The sequence below is a fragment of the Thalassophryne amazonica genome, chromosome 13 (assembly GCF_902500255.1).
Source record: "Thalassophryne amazonica chromosome 13, fThaAma1.1, whole genome shotgun sequence".
Classification (NCBI taxonomy): Eukaryota; Metazoa; Chordata; class Actinopteri; order Batrachoidiformes; family Batrachoididae; genus Thalassophryne; species Thalassophryne amazonica.
In genome coordinates, this window is record NC_047115.1 from 2,804,669 (window position 1) to 2,823,798 (window position 19,130).

At 41.4% G+C, this 19,130-nt stretch overlaps 1 protein-coding gene across 2 annotated transcripts in view; it reads left to right on the forward strand.

The window, feature by feature from the left end:
- Window positions 1-4,570: 4,570 nt before the first annotated feature.
- Window positions 4,571-19,130, forward strand: part of nfkb2 (nuclear factor of kappa light polypeptide gene enhancer in B-cells 2 (p49/p100)) — a 72,726-nt gene continuing 58,166 nt past the window's right edge. For both annotated transcript variants that reach the window (XM_034184278.1, XM_034184280.1), the window contains exons 1-2: window positions 4,571-4,639; window positions 8,007-8,214. In XM_034184278.1, the coding sequence (XP_034040169.1) occupies window positions 8,198-8,214 (17 nt within the window). In that variant the 5' untranslated portion in view covers window positions 4,571-4,639; window positions 8,007-8,197. The remainder of the gene's footprint in view (window positions 4,640-8,006; window positions 8,215-19,130) is intronic.

The following is a 19,130-nucleotide window of genomic DNA, read 5'->3' on the forward strand; positions in this document are numbered from 1 at the left end:
TATCTGAGTTTAAAAGCAGGAAATTAGAGGTCATCCATGTCTTTATGTCTGTAAGACAATACTGCAGTTTAGCTAATTGGTGTGTGTCCTCTGGCTTCATGGATAGATAAAGCTGGGTATCATCTGCGTAACAATGAAAATTTAAGCAATACCATCTAATAATACTGCCTAAGGGAAGCATGTATAAAGTGAATAAAATTGGTCCTAGCACAGAACCTTGTGGAACTCCATAATTAACTTTAGTCTGTGAAGAAGATTCCCCATTTACAAGAACAAATTGTAATCTATTAGACAAATATGATTCAAACCACCGCAGCGCAGTGCCTTTAATACCTATGGCATGCTCTAATCTCTGTAATAAAATTTTATGGTCAACAGTATCAAAAGCAGCACTGAGGTCTAACAGAACAAGCACAGAGATGAGTCCACTGTCCGAGGCCATAAGAAGATCATTTGTAACCTTCACTAATGCTGTTTCTGTACTATGATGAATTCTAAAACCTGACTGAAACTCTTCAAATAGACCATTCCTCTGCAGATGATCAGTTAGCTGTTTTACAACTACCCTTTCAAGAATTTTTGAGAGAAAAGGAAGGTTGGAGATTGGCCTATAATTAGTTAAGATAGCTGGGTCAAGTGATGGCTTTTTAAGTAATGGTTTAATTACTGCCACCTTAAAAGCCTGTGGTACATAGCCAACTAACAAAGATAGACTGATCATATTTAAGATCGAAGCATTAAATAATGGTAGGGCTTCCTTGAGCAGCCTGGTAGGAATGGGGTCTAATAAACATGTTGATGGTTTGGATGAAGTAACTAATGAAAATAACTCAGAACAATCGGAGAGAAAGAGTCTAACCAAATACCGGCATCACTGAAAACAGCCAAAGATAACGATACGTCTTTGGGATGGTTATGAGTAATTTTTTCTCTAATAGTTAAAATTTTGTTAGCAAAGAAAGTCATGAAGTCATTACTAGTTAAAGTTAATGGAATACTCAGCTCAATAGAGCTCTGACTCTTTGTCAGCCTGGCTACAGTGCTGAAAAGAAACCTGGGGTTGTTCTTATTTTCTTCAATTAGTGATGAGTAGAAAGATGTCCTAGCTTTACGGAGGGCTTTTTTATAGAGCAACAGACTCTTTTTCCAGGCTAAGTGAAGATCTTCTAAATTAGTGAGACGCCATTTCCTCTCCAGCTTACGGGTTATCTGCTTTAAGCTACGAGTTTGTGAGTTATACCACGGAGTCAGACACTTCTGATTTAAAGCTCTCTTTTTCAGAGTAGCTACAGCATCCAAAGTTGTCTTCAATGAGGATGTAAAACTATTGACGAGATACTCTATCTCCCTTACAGAGTTTAGGTAGCTACTCTGCACTGTGTTGGTATATGGCATTAGAGAACATAAAGAAGGAATCATATCCTTAAACCTAGTTACAGTGCTTTCTGAAAGACTTCTAGTGTAATGAAACTTATTCCCCACTGCTGGGTAGTCCATCAGAGTAAATGTAAATGTTATTAAGAAATGATCAGACAGAAGGGAGTTTTCAGGGAATACTGTTAAGTCTTCTATTTCCATACCATAAGTCAGAACAAGATCTAAGATATGATTAAAGTGGTGGGTGGACTCATTTACTTTTTGAGCAAAGCCAATAGAGTCTAATAATAGATTAAATGCAGTGTTGAGGCTGTCATTCTCAGCATCTGTGTGGATGTTAAAATCGCCCACTATAATTATCTTATCTGAGCTAAGCACTAAGTCAGACAAAAGGTCTGAAAATTCACAGAGAAACTCACAGTAACGACCAGGTGGACGATAGATAATAACAAATAAAACTGGTTTTTGGGACTTCCAATTTGGATGGACAAGACTAAGAGACAAGCTTTCAAATGAATTAAAGCTCTGTCTGGGTTTTTGATTAATTAATAAGATGGAATGGAAGATTGCTGCTAATCCTCCGCCTCGGCCCGTGCTACGAGCATTCTGACAGTTAGTGTGACTCAGGGGTGTTGACTCATTTAAACTAACATACTCATCCTGCTGTAACCAGGTTTCTGTTAGGCAGAATAAATCAATATGTTGATCAATTATTATATCATTTACCAACAGGGACTTAGAAGAGAGAGACCTAATGTTTAATAGACCACATTTAACTGTTTTAGTCTGTGGTGCAGTTGAAGGTGCTATATTATTTTTCTTTTTGAATTTTTATGCTTAAATAGATTTTTGCTGGTTATTGGTGGTCTGGGAGCAGGCACCGTCTCTACGGGGATGGGGTAATGAGGGGACGGCAGGGGGAGAGAAGCTGCAGAGAGGTGTGTAAGACTACAACTCTGATGGAAATGATGGTTCTTGATCCAGCGAGACATCAGCATCAATTTGACCAGCTAACGCTTAGTCTGGTTTCCTGTGTCATACATCATACGGACAAAGTGAGGAATCCCGGGGGTAATTTTTGATCCCACGTTGTCCTTTTGACCTCTATATTAGGGATATTACCAGGACTGCTTTTATCCATCTGTGAACTATAGCAAGGATTCACCCCATCCTACCTATGGCTGAGGCTGAGACCTTGATTCATGCTTTTGTTTCTTCTGGATTGGGTTATTATGTCCTATTTTCAGGGTTATCGCAGTCCAGCATTAGGGGTCTCCAGCTGGTTCCAAACGCTGCTGCCAGACCTTTGACACAAAGCAGAAGGTTTGAACATACTACATGCATTCTGGCATCTTTGCACTGGCTTCCTGTCTCTGTCAGAGCAGATTTTAAGGTCTTGTTGCTAACCTATAGAATTGTTCATGAACTGGCGCCTTCTTACCTGGCTGATTTGGTGAAACCCTACGTACCGGCCTGGTTTTGCAGATGCAGGATGTGGAACTACTGTGTGTTCCTAGGATGAAAAAGAAGTCAATAGGTCAAAGAGTCTCCCTGCAACTGTGAAGCAGTCAAGACTAAAAACGTATTTTTACTCCCTTTCCTATGAATAGCTTTTAATTTTTTAATCTTTTATTCTTTTCCTTGTGTCTTTTAATTGTGTATTTGAATCTTTTAATTTACTCACTCATTTTAACTTTGATTTTGAGCTGTTTTGTGTGAGGCGTCTTGAGGCAACTTTTGTTGTGATTTGGCGCAGTATGAATTGAATAAATTGAAATTCTTGATGCAGTCAAAACAAACTTGCTAAAATAACACTGCAACCAGTAAATACTTCCCTCCAAAGTAAGAACTTTCTTTAAATAGCTCTTATTCAAGGCGAAAGTTTAATATGAAAACAAAAAATGTATTCCTTTAGTTTTTACAAAGTGGTAATTTTTATTTTTACACTTCATATTTGTCAGGGTGTGTGGGCAGGCCTGCACCGTTGACCAATCAGCGGGCTGCTTTTCCACACGTCGTCGGAATTCCCCTCCAGCTGCGGGGCTTTCCACTCTTGATTGACAGGTTTCGTTACCTCGACAACAGCGCGGAACCGCATGAACGACGGAAGTGAAGCCGCACTATGCCCTTCAATATAAAGGCTACGCATGTAGCGCTTGATTTAGAAGAATAAGCATAACTCCATAATTTGAATATTAATGTTTCATACAGCAATTGAAAAACGTAGTTGTGCTGCAAAATGAACAGTAACAAAGGACAAGGAATAGTATGAACATTAAAGGTAATATTTGTGAAAGAAATACACGTGTTTGGATGTAGCGCAACTGGAAAGAAGTGGTCACATAAGGATTAAAGTACACATGTAACGTGCAGTCTAGATGGAAATGTTATTTATTATACACAATCTAAATTTGTGGAGATTCACTGATGGCTGACCGAGGTCTAATAATGAAAAGGTTTGGAGTTTAAATCCACGCAAAACTACAGCCATGAATATGAAATATCTTAATTACTGACAATAAATCCAGTTTGAGGCAGCACGGTGGCTTAGTGGTTAGCACTGTTGCCTCACAGCAAGAAGGTCATGGGTTCGATTCCCACCTGTGGTCTTTCTGTGTAGAGTTTGCGTGTTCTTCCCGTGTGTGTGTGTGTGTGTGTGTGTGTGTGTGTGTGTGTGTGTGTGTGTGTGGTGGGGGGGGGGTTCTCTCCAGGTGCTCCGGCTTCCTCCCACATTCAAAGACATGCGGGTTAGATGGACTGGTGAGTTTAAACTGTCCGTCGATGTGAATGTGTTTGTTTGTCTGTATGTGACCCTGAGACAGACTGGCGTCCTGTCCAGGGTGAACCCACCTCACGCCCTGTGACTGCTGGGATAGGCTCCAGGCCCTGTGAGCCTTACTTGGAGTAAGTGGTTGAAGATGAGTGAGAAAATCCAATTTGATGAATGCAGCATGTTTAGTGAAAAGTCCCGTGAAAGTTTTGATTTCCACAGATATTAAATATCTATAAATCAATAAAACAATGTAAACACAGCTTCCACAATAAAATGAGAACTGTGTGGGTGTGTGTGTGTATGTATGTATGTATGTATGTATATGTCAGCTTATGCATTATTGGTATTGTATTATTTTTAGTGTTTTAAATAATCCTTCATTTTCCAGCTATTATTGTGAAACGGACAAACGGAAAACGATGTCTGTCTTATTGCTGTTAGCTTGACGCGTCTCAGGTTGACTTTTTCAGGCTAGCAGGAGGCTAACAGGTAACGTCCGCGGAATATTTTATTTAAACAAGATTTTGAATATCGTCTTCTATGTCTTTAAATCGACCGATTTTAAAATAAAGAGGAAAATGTTCGAATATTTGTATGTTAGGTGTTAAAATCGTCTCGTTCGTTTGCTCCGTAAGCTATCAGCGAAACTTTGATTCGGGTGAAATATTATTCTTAGATTAAAGAGATTATTTTGTTTTTTTTTAAATAGCAGCTATCATCGATTCAAAGTTTTCACAGTGAAAAAGTGTTCTGATCAAATTGATTGATTTCTAATCAATGATGAGTCGTCAACATTTCTCATTGAGCTGATTGATTGATTGATAAACCAGAGAACAAAACTTTGAAAGTTATTTACTGCGATCATTTTGTGTTCTTTCCAGTTAAGATTACTTTAAAAATCTGTGCTGTGCTTTAATCCTAATTCATGCCTCAAACAACAGGTTCCAGACTTCCAGGGCATATGTCACAGAAGACACGCCCACACAGTCTGAGAGCAACTGGCAGCTCCTTTCTTTTTAAAGAGACAGACACAGCAGGCGCTCGTGCTGCCTTCACAACCCTCAGGAGCTCAGAAACACGTACCCAACAGAGCACTGGCACCGCAGCACAATACGCACCATGACGCAATACACACCGTAACACAATGGCACCTCGGCACAATACGCACTGCAATTTCAATGTATTTTCATTTATATAGCGCCAGATCACATCGAAGTTGCCTCAAGGCGCTTCACACAGGTAAGGTCTAACCTTACTAACCCCCAGAGCAAAAACACAGGTGACAGCAGTGAAAAACTCCATGTGATGAGGAAGAAACCTCAAGCAGACCAGACTCAAAGGGGTGACCTTCTGCTTGGACCATGATACAGACACAATGTGACCATGTGACATCCAGCAGTGATGTTGATTAAAAAATCATTTTAAAGATGCATTTATTAGTAATGTTGCAAAACATTAGTAAAGCTGCAAACATGGCCACCATAGATATGAGGTCAATTTGGATACCTCAAGTTGCTCAGTCAACTCACACGTTTCTGAGCTAAAATTCCAGCATGATGGAGCGTTCAAAGCATTTTTCCTGGAGCTAGAGGTCGGAATCTCTGACCTTCCAAGGTTTTTGAGTACAGCATAAAGCCTGTACTTGCAAGGTGTTGTCAGTATTTGGGAGGTGTTGTGTTGTCAGTGGTTGTGTTTTCAGTATTTGGGAGGTGTTGTGTTGTCAGTGGTTGTGTTTTCAGTATTTGGGAGGTGTTGTGTTGTCAGTGGTTGTGTTTTCAGTATTTGGGAGGTGTTGTGTTGTCAGTGGATGGGAGGTGTTGTCAGTGGTTGTGTTGTCAGTATTTGGGAGGTGTTGTGTTGTCAGTGGATGGGAGGGGTTGTGTTGTTGTCAGTCGTTGGGAGGGGTTGTGTTGTTGTCAGTGGTTGTGTTGTCAATATTTGGGAGGGGTTGTGTTGTTGTCAGTGGTTGGGAGGGGTTGTGTTGTTGTAAGTATTTGGGAGGGGTTGTGTTGTTGTAAGTATTTGGGAGGGGTTGCGTTGGGAGGGGTTGAGTTGTTGTAAGTATTTGGGAGGGGTTGCGTTGTCAGTGGTTGAGTTGTTGTAAGTATTTGGGAGGCGTTGTGTTGTCAGTGGTTGTGTTGTCAGTGGATGGGAGGGGTTGTGTTGTTGTCAGTCGTTGGGAGGGGTTGTGTTGTTGTCAGTCGTTGGGAGGGGTTGTGTGTTGTCAGTGGTTGTGTTGTCAATATTTGGGAGGTGTTGTGTTGTCAGTGGATGGGAGGTGTTGTCAGTGGTTGTGTTGTCAGTATTTGGGAGGTGTTGTGTTGTCAGTGGATGGGAGGGGTTGTGTTGTTGTCAGTCGTTGGGAGGGGTTGTGTTGTTGTCAGTGGTTGTGTTGTCAATATTTGGGAGGGGTTGTGTTGTTGTCAGTGGTTGGGAGGGGTTGTGTTGTTGTAAGTATTTGGGAGGGGTTGTGTTGTTGTAAGTATTTGGGAGGGGTTGCGTTGGGAGGGGTTGAGTTGTTGTAAGTATTTGGGAGGGGTTGCGTTGTCAGTGGTTGTGTTGTCAGTGGATGGGAGGGGTTGTGTTGTTGTCAGTCGTTGGGAGGGGTTGTGTTGTTGTCAGTCGTTGGGAGGGGTTGTGTTGTTGTCAGTGGTTGTGTTGTCAATATTTGGGAGGGGTTGTGTTGTTGTCAGTGGTTGGGAGGGGTTGTGTTGTCAGTCGTTGGGAGGTGTTGTGTTGTTGTATTTGGGAGGGGTTGCGTTGTCAGTGGTTGAGTTGTTGTAAGTATTTGGGAGGGGTTGCGTTGTCAGTGGTTATGTTGTCAGTTGTTGGTAGGGGTTGTGTTGTCAGTGGTTGGGAGGGGTTGTGTTGTTGTCAGTGGTTGTGTTGAGTCGTTGGGAGGGGTTGTGTTGTTGTCAGTCGTTGGGAGGGGTTGTGTTGTCAGTCGTTGGGAGGGGTTGTGTTGTTGTCAGTCGTTGGGAGGGGTGTGTTGTTGTCAGTCGTTGGGAGGGGGTGTGTTGTTGTCAGTCGTTGGGAGGGGGTGTGTTGTTGTCAGTCGTTGGGAGGGGGTGTGTTGTTGTCAGTCGTTGGGAGGGGGTGTGTTGTTGTCAGTCGTTGGGAGGGGGTGTGTTGTTGTCAGTAGTTGGGAGGGGTTGTGTTGTTGTCAGTCGTTGGGAGGGGTTGTGTTGTTGTCAGTCGTTGGGAGGGGTTGTGTTGTTGTCAGTCGTTGGGAGGGGGTGTGTTGTTGTCAGTCGTTGGGAGGGGGTGTGTTGTTGTCAGTCGTTGGGAGGGGTGTGTTGTTGTCAGTCGTTGGGAGGGGGTGTGTTGTTGTCAGTCGTTGGGAGGGGGTGTGCTGTTGTCAGTCGTTGTGTTGTCAGTCGTTGGGAGGGGGTGTGTTGTTGTCAGTCGTTGGGAGGGGGTGTGTTGTTGTCAGTCGTTGGGAGGGGGTGTGCTGTTGTCAGTCGTTGTTGTCAGTCGTTGGGAGGGGGTGTGCTGTTGTCAGTCGTTGGGAGGGGGTGTGTTGTTGTCAGTCGTTGGGAGGGGGTGTGTTGTTGTCAGTCGTTGGGAGGGGGTGTGTTGTTGTCAGTGGTTGTCTTTTGGACGATGAGCTGCTCTGGCAGGCTTGCTGTGCTTCCAGTCTTCGTGCTAAGCTATGCTAACACTTTTATTCTTCAGGCACCTTCCCGGATTCTGGGTCACACTTAGTATCTGGATGCTGCACCAGGCAGCTGCTGGTTTTCAGTTTGCTTTGAGAAAAAAACATCCCGGTGATTTCTCGTCTAGCGAGTATTGTGGTGCGGCGCCACATGAGGTCAGGGTTTGACTGACTCTGGAAAGGATTTTGCTGTTGGTTCAGTTTGGCTGTAAACACGGGGAAGGGCTGCAAATACTAGAGCAGAAACATAAGTGGAAATTCCCACTGAACACTGAACTCAACTTCCACTGTTGACTGGGATCCACAGGAAAATCCCTGGAGGAGGAGCAACCGATTCACCCCAGACTTCATCATCATCGTCATCATCATCCTCATTGTTTGTGGGCTTCATCATGGCCGGAGCGCTGAGGTAGTTCAACAGTTTTATTACTCACAGCTGCTCAGATCAGTCAGAGTACAACAAACAGATCAGGACTAATGGTTGCACTGTAAAAAAAGAGTGGAATCTAAAATGTTCCATATACAGTAGTGTTCAGAATAATAGTAGTGCTATGTGACTAAAAAGATTAATCCAGGTTTTGAGTATATTTCTTATTGTTACATGGGAAACAAGGTACCAGTAGATTCAGTAGATTCTCACAAATCCAACAAGACCAAGCATTCATGATATGCACACTCTTAAGGCTATGAAATTGGGCTATTAGTAAAAACAAGTAGAAAAGGGGGTGTTCACAATAATAGTAGCATCTGCTGTTGATGCTACAAACTCAAAACTATTATGTTCAAACTGCTTTTTTATCAATCCTGTGAATCACTAAACTAGTATTTAGTTGTATAACCACAGTTTTTCATGATTTCTTCACATCTGCGAGGCATTAATTTTGTTGGCTTGGAACCAAGATTTTGCTGGTTTACTAGTGTGCTTGGGGTCATTGTCTTGTTGAAACACCCATTTCAAGGGCATGTCCTCTTCAGCATAAGGCAACATGACCTCTTCAAGTATTTTGACATATCCAAACTGATCCATGATACCTGGTATGTGATATATAGGCCCAACACCATAGTAGGAGAAACATGCCCATATCATGATGCTTGCACCACCATGCTTCACTGTCTTCACTGTGAACTGTGGCTTGAATTCAGAGTTTGGGGGTCGTCTCACAAACTGTCTGCGGCCCTTGGACCCAAAAAGAACAATTTTACTCTCATCAGTCCACAAAATATTCCTCCATTTCTCTTTAGGCCAGTTGATGTGTTCTTTGGCAAATTGTAACCTCTTCTGCACGTCTTTTATTTAACAGAGGGACTTTGCGGGGGATTCTTGCAAATAAATTAGCTTCACACAGGCGTCTTCTAACTGTCACAGCACTTACAGGTAACTCCAGACTGTCTTTGATCATCCTGGAGCTGATCAATGGGTGAGCCTTTGCCATTCTGGTTATTCTTCTATCCATTTTGATGGTTGTTTTCCGTTTTCTTCCACGCGTCTGTTTTTTTTTTTTTTTTTTGTCCATTTTAAAGCATTGGAGATCATTGCAGATGAACAGCCTATAATTTTTTGCACCTGTGTATACGTTTTCCCCTCTCCAATCAACTTTTTAATCAAACTACGCTGTTCTTCTGAACAATGTCTTGAACATCCCATTTTCCTCAGGCTTTCAAAGAGAAAAGCATGTTCAACAGGTGCTGGCTTCATCCTTAAATAGGGGACACCTGATTCACACCTGTTTGTTCCACAAAATTGACAAACTCACTGACTGAATGTCACACTACTGTTATTGTGAACACCCCCTTTTCTACTTTTTTTTTTACTAATAGCCCAATTCCATAGCCTTAAGAGTGTGCATATCATGAATGCTTGGTCTTGTTGGATTTGTGAGGATCTACTGAATCTATTGGTGGGTTGCTCCCGGTGTGTAGTGAGCGCCTTGTATGGCAGCACCCTGACATCGGGGTGAATGTGAGGCATTATTGTAAAGCGCTTTGAGCGTCTGATGCAGATGGAAAAGCACTTTATAAATGCAGTCCATTTACCATTTACTGGTACCTTGTTTCTCATGTAACAATAAGAAATATACTCAAAACCTGGATTCATCTTTTTAGTTACATAGCACTACTATTATTCTGAACACTACTCTAAATAACACTGTAAAAAGAGTGGAATCTAAAACATTTTATAAAACACTGTAAAAAGAGTGGAATCTAAGATTTTTCCTAAAATAACACTGTAAAAAGAGTAGAATCTAAGATTTTTCCTAAAATAACACTGTAAAAAGAGTGGAATCTCAAATGTTTCATTAAAATAATACTGTAAAAAGAGTGGAATCTAAAACGTTTTATAAAATAACACTGTAAAAAGAGTGGAATCTCAAATGTTTCATTAAATAACACTGTAAAAAGAGTGGACTCTAAAATATTGAATAAAATAATGTAAAGAGAGTGGACTCTAAAATATTATACAATTATAGACTTTTGATTTCGGTGTACCCTGGTCAGGATGGGGACTGAGGCCTTGGCTGAGGTGAACCTCATCCTGACCAGGTCAGTATGATCACAGTTACACCAAAATCAAAAGTCTATAACTTTTATTATATGGTAAACAAGAAAATTGGCAGTTTGTCAAACATACTAAAACTGAAAAATCAATCTCAAGTTTCAGCTCTTTATTATTCAGGGGTCAAAATACAGTTTTTAACCTACTTGCACTGGTGCTAGTAACAAAAAAATTACTTGCACCAAAAAAAGTTACTTGCACAACCAAAAGTCACTTTAGTCACTTTCATACCAGGCCCACTTCGAGTTGCTTCTGAAATGGGATGATATTGTTTTTGGTATCTCTTCAAGAGACATTGAAACAAGAATTATGCTGAACAATACCTTACTGTTAGCGAAATATTTTATACATACATGTAAATGTAAGAAAGTAAAGCCCATTTTCGCATTTAAAAAAAAAAAGCAAGATAACTATGTTAAATCCCTGAATGATCTCTGATGGAAGCCATAGAAGACCTACAACTTTTTGCTGACCTCTGTTTGTATATGGATGCATATCTTGTGTGTGTGAAGGATGTATCCCCTCTTTTTTTCTCTCTCTTTTTTCTTCTTTTGTTAAGTTACCAGTGCTTTGTAAACTGCACTGGAATGTTTCAAATTGTTAAATGCAATGATGTTTTGTACATTTAATTCATTAAAAAAAAGAGTTGCTTCTTCATGTGGCGTCATGACGACGCAGGAATTTCTGCGTCAGGTGCGCGCAGCAGGGGGCAGAGAGGAGGTGAGAACGCAGCCTGCAGGTTCTCTGCACAAAGAACTCAGAGTGCACAGTTTGGCTGCAGACAGACTGTGCACTCTGATTTTTCTTCTAGTTTATATTTGTTCTTGTGCTGAGCAGCAGGTCTGCGCTCTGAGTTCTGTTATAGTTTATCTTCTCTGACCGCAAGATGCATGCGCATGAACGAAGCATCCGTGAGTAAATGTGGAGATGTCTGGAGTTATACTTCATGTGGACATGTCCTGTCTCTGGCAATCAGTCTGTGAGCAGGACTTAAGTCCTTTTATTAACACAGTGATGAGAGAGTTTGAGCGGAGAGCGAGGAACTAACAGCCTGCAGCCAGACAGTTTTTTTTTTTCACGTGCGCGCGCTAACGAATCGTCACAGCAACTCGCTCCGTGTGTGAGAGTCAAAACGCAGGGAAGATGAAGACAACACACTGGAAATTGTTTTTGCCTTATTTATTCCTTTATTGGTTCATTCTACTGGTGCTTATAGTTGATAAAACTTGGATAAAGTTACTTGCACCAGTGCAAGTGCAGTATAAAATTATGTGCACCGCTCGAATAATACGTGCACAAACTAGCACTTGCATGTACTGTTTTGAGCCCTGTTATTACTGTCATACTGCACTAACAGGTCCAAAATACTTCATGAGCACAATCTCTAAAGCCCCTTTCACATGGGGCTGCCTCGAGCTTCCTGTGGTCTCATGACGATGCAGGAATGTCTGCGTCAGGTGCGCGCTGCAGACAGACTGTGCACTCTGATTTATCTTCTAGTTAGGGCCTGAGTAGGCAACGTCCTACGAGGACCCTATTGTAATTGCGCTGTTTATTATTATTATTATTATTATTATTATTATTATTAGGGCCCGAGTAGGCAACGTCCTACAAGGACCCTATTGTAATTGCGCTGTTTATTATTATTATTATTATTATTATTATTAGGGCCCGAGTAGGCAACGTCCTACAAGGACCCTATTGTAATTGCGCTGTTTATTATTATTATTATTATTATTATTATTATTATTATTATTATTAGGGCCCGAGTAGGCAACATCCTACAAGGACCCTATTGTAATTGCGCTGTTTATTATTATTATTATTATTATTATTATTATTAACATGCAGCCATTTTGACCCTTTGCCATGGAACATTATACTTAAACAGGTACTGATGTCACATACTTAACACCATCAACTTCCTTCCACTTCTAAAACATGCAGAACAAGTTGGTGAACATAGGCGATGATCACCGTGAACTTACGAGTAACAGCTTCTGTGTGGTGGCGTACTGAATATCGCCCCTTCGCCATGAAATTACGTTCTTCCTTTTGACGGCTTTAATTTTGTCATATCATCATGAAAATTGATACACCGGTCAAGCATGACAACCTCCTACAATTCATAGGGGCCTCGCCCATGGGTGGGGCAAAGTGCCTCAATAGCGCCCCCTTGAAACTTTCCAAAACCCCTCCCCATAGGGGTTTTTTTGGAGTAGGGAGATGAAAATTGGTACACATGTGTGACTTGCATAGACGTACAAAAAAGTCTCTTGCACCATGAGTCTACTCCAAACAGGAAGTCGGCCATTTTGAATTTTCTTCTCATTTTGAAATGATTTCCACATGTTCTATTTGAACGAACTCCTCCTAGGGATTTTGTCCAATGCACTTCAAATTTCTTTGACAGCATCCAAAGATGATACTGACCAAAAGTTATCGAAAGTTTTTCTCTATGTTGAAGGGTGTGGCCGCTATGGTGCCGCAATTTTAAGCCTTTGCCATGGAATATCAAGTCATGATACCTCCTTCATGCTTTGCCTGATTGACTTGAAACTTCACATGTATGATGACGGTTGGCCCCTGAACACACCCAGCCCCTCTGTTTGTACACTGAGCGCCCCCTAGTGGATGAACAATCAACATGTCATAACTCCTTGATGCATTGTGTGATTTGTTTAAAATTTTAACTGTGTGATGAGTGGTTGCCCCTGCATGCACATGCCCACATGTGGTCACAAGGGCACCCAGTGGCCTGGGTAGGCGGTTTTGCGGAACGAGGGTCTGTATATGACTGCTTGCAGTCCTAGTTTATATTTGTTCTTGTGCTGAGCTGCAGGTCTACACTCTGAGTTCTCTTATAGTTTATCTTTCCTACTTTGACTGCGAGATGCGCATGCGTGCGAACGAACCATCTGTGAGTAAATGCGGAGATGTCTGGAGTTATACTTGATGTGGACATGTCCTGTCTCTGGCAATCAGTCTGTGAGCAGGACTTTTATGGTCTGTATTTAAACACATTTGTGAGAGAAGACCAAGGAGCTGCTGCAGCCAGCAGCATTTTTTTTCTGTGCCCTTAGTTTTTACTGCATTGTGTACACGGCGTCGTATTGTGTTATCTGATTGGTCGTTATCGATAGAAGGCGTCGCTCGATTGGCTAGCGCTACACTGCACGCGAGGTGTACTCGGCTCCACCAGCGGTCAACTCAGCATGTGGTACAGCTCAGAAAGTGGCGATTGGGCCAATCAGAAGTTGGCAAAATCACATACCATATAATAGTTAATAAAATAACCCTGTAAAAAGAATGGAATCTAAAATGTTTTATAAAATAACATTGTAAAGAGAGCAAAATCTAAAATGTTTTATAAAATAACAATGTAATGAGTGGAATCTAAAATGTGTAATAAAATAACAGTGTAAAGAGAGTAGGGCTGCAGCTATTGATTATTTTAGTAATTGAGTATTCTATAGATTATTCTGGCGAGTAATTGAGTAATCAGATAAAAAGTACTTTTGCATTTTTAAACATTAACAGTCCAGGGCTCTCCCTTAGCAATAGCACAGTGTTGCTGCGTCAGCACAGAGATTGTCAGATTTAGTGTATCTCTGTTTTCCTGGGTAATCATTTATTTTTTCACATCTTTACAAGTTTTGGGTCTTTCCTGGTGTCAGGAACTCAGCCAGAGTCGGGCCAAAGTCTTGACATTTTGCTGATATGGCGATGGCTTGTGGCTTTCTGTTTTTGTTTTCCCAAAATTGTAAAATTTAACAATTAAAATTAATTAATTAATTAATTTTTTATAGAGGTTGGTGAGCTGGGTCCCTGTGTGATTTTTTTTTTTTTTTTTTTCCCCCCCACCCTTCTCTGCAGTTCAGCCAATGCATTTCAGCTGGAGGTTGAACATGCAAGCCTCGCAGTCAGTTGTTTTTTTTTTTATTTTATTATTTTTTTATTAGTAGTATTTTATTTGAGTTACCGTGTTTGTGAAGCATTGTGTGTTGCCAAAAAAAGCTAAATTAAAAAGTGAAACACTCAGTGTGAGTCTGAGCAAAACACAGAAGAGAGAGTGGACTTCTTCCAGAGACAGTTTGTCAGTGTGGCCGGGGACGGAGCTGTGTGAGGGCAGTGCTGAGTCGCTCACACCGGGCAGAGAGAGGCAGCCGCCACGCGAATAGCTGCTCTCCACATACGGTGGAGAGCAGGCAGCGGGCGAAACTGTGTGTGTTTTGTTTTTTTGTTTGTTTTGTTTTTTTAAGACAAACTGCTTCACTTTAAATGCGCAGAAAGCCATTTCAGATCATCAACGTGGACCGTTTTCCTAAAAGGCTTTATTTCACTCTGTGTGTCCCGTTGGAAAGCGGCAGCTATTGTGCTAATTTAATTAGCGCTTACACGGCTTATGCATGCTCTAGTCTTCTTCTGTTTGTTTTTCTGGGGGCGTTACAGCGCCACACACAGTCCTGGCATATGTTCGACAACGTTAAATGAAGCTTCAATGCACAGAATTTGCCTCGAACATTTTATGTAATTGAATTATTCGAGTTACTCGAATAATTCATAATATTCATATTCATTCATTCAAAATAACACTATTAAGAGAGCGGAATCTAAAATGTTTAATTAAATAACCCTGTAAAACGAGCCGAATCTTAAATATTTAATAAAATAATGTTGAGCAGAATCTAAAATATTTAATAAAACAACATATTTAATAAAAAGAGCAGAATCTAAAATATTTAATAATAACAATGTAAAGAGAGTGGAATCTAATAGAAGAATAGAATACACTTTATTATCAGCATAACAGTACATTAAATTGACCCAGATTTCTACACTGTAATTGAAATACAGGAAGACAGCGGAACAGTATATGCAGAGTGATTGATGATCCAGGACATGTTTTGTTTTGTTTAACACTGAAATGCTTCTTAATCTGGTTTGTATATACAGCCCCAATTCCATTAAAGTTGGGACGTTGTGTAAAATGTAAATAAAAACAGAATCCAATGATTTTCAAATCCTCTCCAACCTATATTCAACTGAATACACCACAAAGACAAGATATTTAATGTTCAAACTGATAAACTTTATTGTTTTTGTGTAAATATTTGCTCATTTTGAAATGGATGCCTGCAACATGTTTCTAAAAAGCTGGGACAGTGGTATGTTTCCCACTGTGTTACATCACCTTTCCTTCTGACAACACTCAATAAGCGTTTGGGAACTGAGGACACTAATTGTTGAAGCTTTGTAGGTGGAATTCTTTCCCATTCTTGCTTGATGTACGACTTCAGTTGTTCAACAGTCCGGGGTCTCAGTTGTCGTATTTTGTGCTTCATAATGTGCCACACATTTTCAATGGGCGACAGGTCTGGACTGCAGGCAGGCCAGTCTAGTACCCGCACTCTTTTACTACGAAGCCACGCTGTTGTAACACGTGCAGAATGTGTCTTGGCATTGTCTTGCTGAAATAAGCAGGGACGTCCCTGAAAAAGACGTTGCTTGGATGCAGCACGTGTTGCTCCAAAACCTGGATGTACCTTTCAGCATTGATGGTGCCATCACAGATGTGTAAGTTGTCCATGTCATGGGCACTAACACACCCCCATACCATCACAGATGTGTAAGTTGTCCATGCCATGGGCACTAACACACCCCCATACCATCACAGATGTTGGCTTTTGAACTTTGCACTGGTAACAATCTGGATGGTCTTTTTCCTCTTTTGTCCGGAGGACACGACATCCATGATTTCCAAAAACAATTTTAATTGTGGACTCATCAGACCACAGCACACTTTTCCGCTTTGCGTCTGTCCATTTCAAATGAGCTCGGGCCCAGAGAAGGCGGCGGTGTTTCTGGATGTTGTTGATGTATGACTTTCACTTTGCATGGTAGAGTTTTAACTTGTACTTGTAGATGTAGCGACGTAGTGTGTTAACTGACAATGGTTTTCTGAAGTGTTCCTGAGCCCACGTGGTAAGATCCTTTACACAATGATGTCGGTTTTTAATGCAGTGCCGCCTGAGGGATCAAAGGTCACGGGCATTCAATGTTGGTTTTCAGCCTTGCTGCTTACGTGTAGAAAGGTCTCCAGATTCTCTGAATCTTCTGATTATATTATGGACTGTAGATGATGGAATCCCTAAATTTCTTGCAATTGAAAGTTGAGAAACATTGTTCTTAAACTGTTGGACTATTTTTTCATGCAGTTGTTCACAAAGTGGTGATCCTCGCCCCATCTTTGCTTGTGAACGGCTGAGCCTTTTGGGGATGTTCCTTTTGTACCCAATCATGGCACTTACCTTTTTCCAATTAGGTGTTCTTTAAGCATTCATCAACTTTCTGTCTTTTCTTGCTCCTGTCCCAACTGTTTTTAAACGTGTTGCAGGCATCCATTTCAAAATGAGCAAATATTTGCTCAAAAACAAAGTTTATCAGTTTGAACATTAAATATCTTGTCTTTGTGGTGTATTCAATTGAATATAGGTTGAAGAGGATTTGAAAATCATTGTATTCTGTTTTTATTTACATTTTACACAATGTCCCAACTTCATTGGAATTGGGGTTGTATTTGATGTGTGGTTTCCAGGTGATTTTCTCATCTATTATTGCCCCAAGTCTGCACCCCATCTCTCTGTATCTTGTACTTGCTCATTCCTTCTGCAGTTCCCAAATAACATTAGTTTTGTTTATTTAGTTTAATGAGAATTTTTGGCCAAGCCATATTTTCAGTTTGTTAATTTCTTCAGTGATTTCCTCCAGAACTATCTGCCAAGATAGAAAACTGCTGCATCCTAGTAAGAGCAGAATACTACTGGAAGAGTGATTTTGAATAAGGAAAGTTGTTTTATTGTTCTCAAAAAATGGATGCTGCACTCACTGCAATTTATTGTCAGGAATAACCCCAGATTGCATTTCAGAGCTTCTAGAATTCAAAAATCCCCCCCGACACACACACCGGTAATTTTGAGTTTCAGTGTTTTTAGTTTTTCACCACTTTCATCCCTGAGTCTCACTGCATTCTAAACAATTGGATGGTGTAAAAACGGCATTTGTGACATTCTGATTGTGTTTGGACGGACATTTTTGGAGGGCATGTTTCCGCCACGTCGAACCCTGGCAAATGTGCCTGAAGGCATCACGAGCACACCTCGAGTGCTGTTGGAATATATTCTGCCAGACGGCTATCATACTGCAATCGTACGGCTTGTAAGTGTATTTTTATTGTTCTTACTGCATTCTGCCAGCTGTCCAGGTATTCTTACTGTGTACCACCTACGTTTGGGTTATGGTTCCTGTGTGCAGTAGTGGACTCAGAACACAGCCCTGTGGGGTTCCTGTGTTCAGGATGATGATCAAAGAGGTGTGTCTCCCAACTCTGACTTGCTGTGGGTGGCCGGTAAAGAAGTCCAGTACCCATGAACATAGTGAGGAACCAAAGCCCAGGTTGTGCAGTTTGCTGACCAGGTGTTGTGGAATGGGAGTGTTAAGTGTGGAGCAAAAATCCACCAATAATATTCTCAAGCTGTGTTGAATGGTCATCGTTGTTGAATGCTCCGTGGAGCAGTTTGCCCAACAGGCAGACTGATGTTTATCCAGGACGGGTGGTACAACGGATTTAATGTGAGACGGTACCAGTTCTTCAAAGCACTTCATAATTCTTTGCGTTAGTACCCCTGACCCATAGTCCTTCAGACACTTCACAGTTCTTGTTTTGGGATGACGGTGAAGGATTTCAGGCCTGATGGGACAGCAGACTGTTTGAGTGAGTGCTGGTCTGACCGGGCATCCAATTCAAAATGTTTCATTAAAATCCCACTGTAAAACGTGTGGGTTGTAATAATGTTTATTGAAACAAAACAAATTCTTTTATTTATTTACTTGTTTATTTATTCTGCCACTTATCCGGTGTCACAAACCGAACACTCCCCCTCCCCTAAAAATTGGTCTGCCCTGTCTTTGCTGCGCATGTGTCATTTGGGATGACAGCAGCTCCTCTGAGTCTGACTCTCTTCATCCAAAGCCATCAAATGGATTCATGTGATTATTAACCATCAGATGACAAAGTAAAACATCTTAAATCATTCTAAAGTCAGTTTGAAGCAGAAACGAGGCGATATTCTGTGACACTTTGAAATGACGGACGCGCAGTGAACGCAACGGCTAGCAGCTCATGTAGCCGTGGTGCTCTGATCGCTTCCTCCGTCTTTTATTATTAAATGATGCTGAATTTATGTGGAAATGATTGTTGTAGAAAAGCTTCAGATATCTGTGGCTGAGACAGATGATGACTGGAGGCAGTTTGAAGCAGAAACAAGGTGATAATCAGTGAACCGCGGCTACAGATGCATGCGCAGTGAAGGCAGGGCGCACCGTTCAGTCGGCAGCACTGGGTCACACTGGCAGCAGACCTAGCAGCTCACCCCACACTTTCCTATCTTCAGCCAAGTCCTGTATCTCTTCCTGGGGGATCCCGAAGCGTTCCCAAGCCAGTTGGGAGATATAATCCATGCAGCATGTCCTGGGTCTTCCCCAGGGCCTCCTCCCAGTTGGATGTGCCTGGAAGACCTCCCAAGGGAGACCACCAGGGGGCATCATCACCAGATGCCTTCACCACCTCAGCTGGCTGCTTTCAAAGCAAAGAAGCAGCAGCTCGACTCAGAGTCCCTCCCAGATAGCCGAGCTTCTCAAGGAGGAATCTCATTTCCACTGTTTGTATCCATAACCTTGTTCTTCCAGTCATTACCCAAAGTTCATGACCA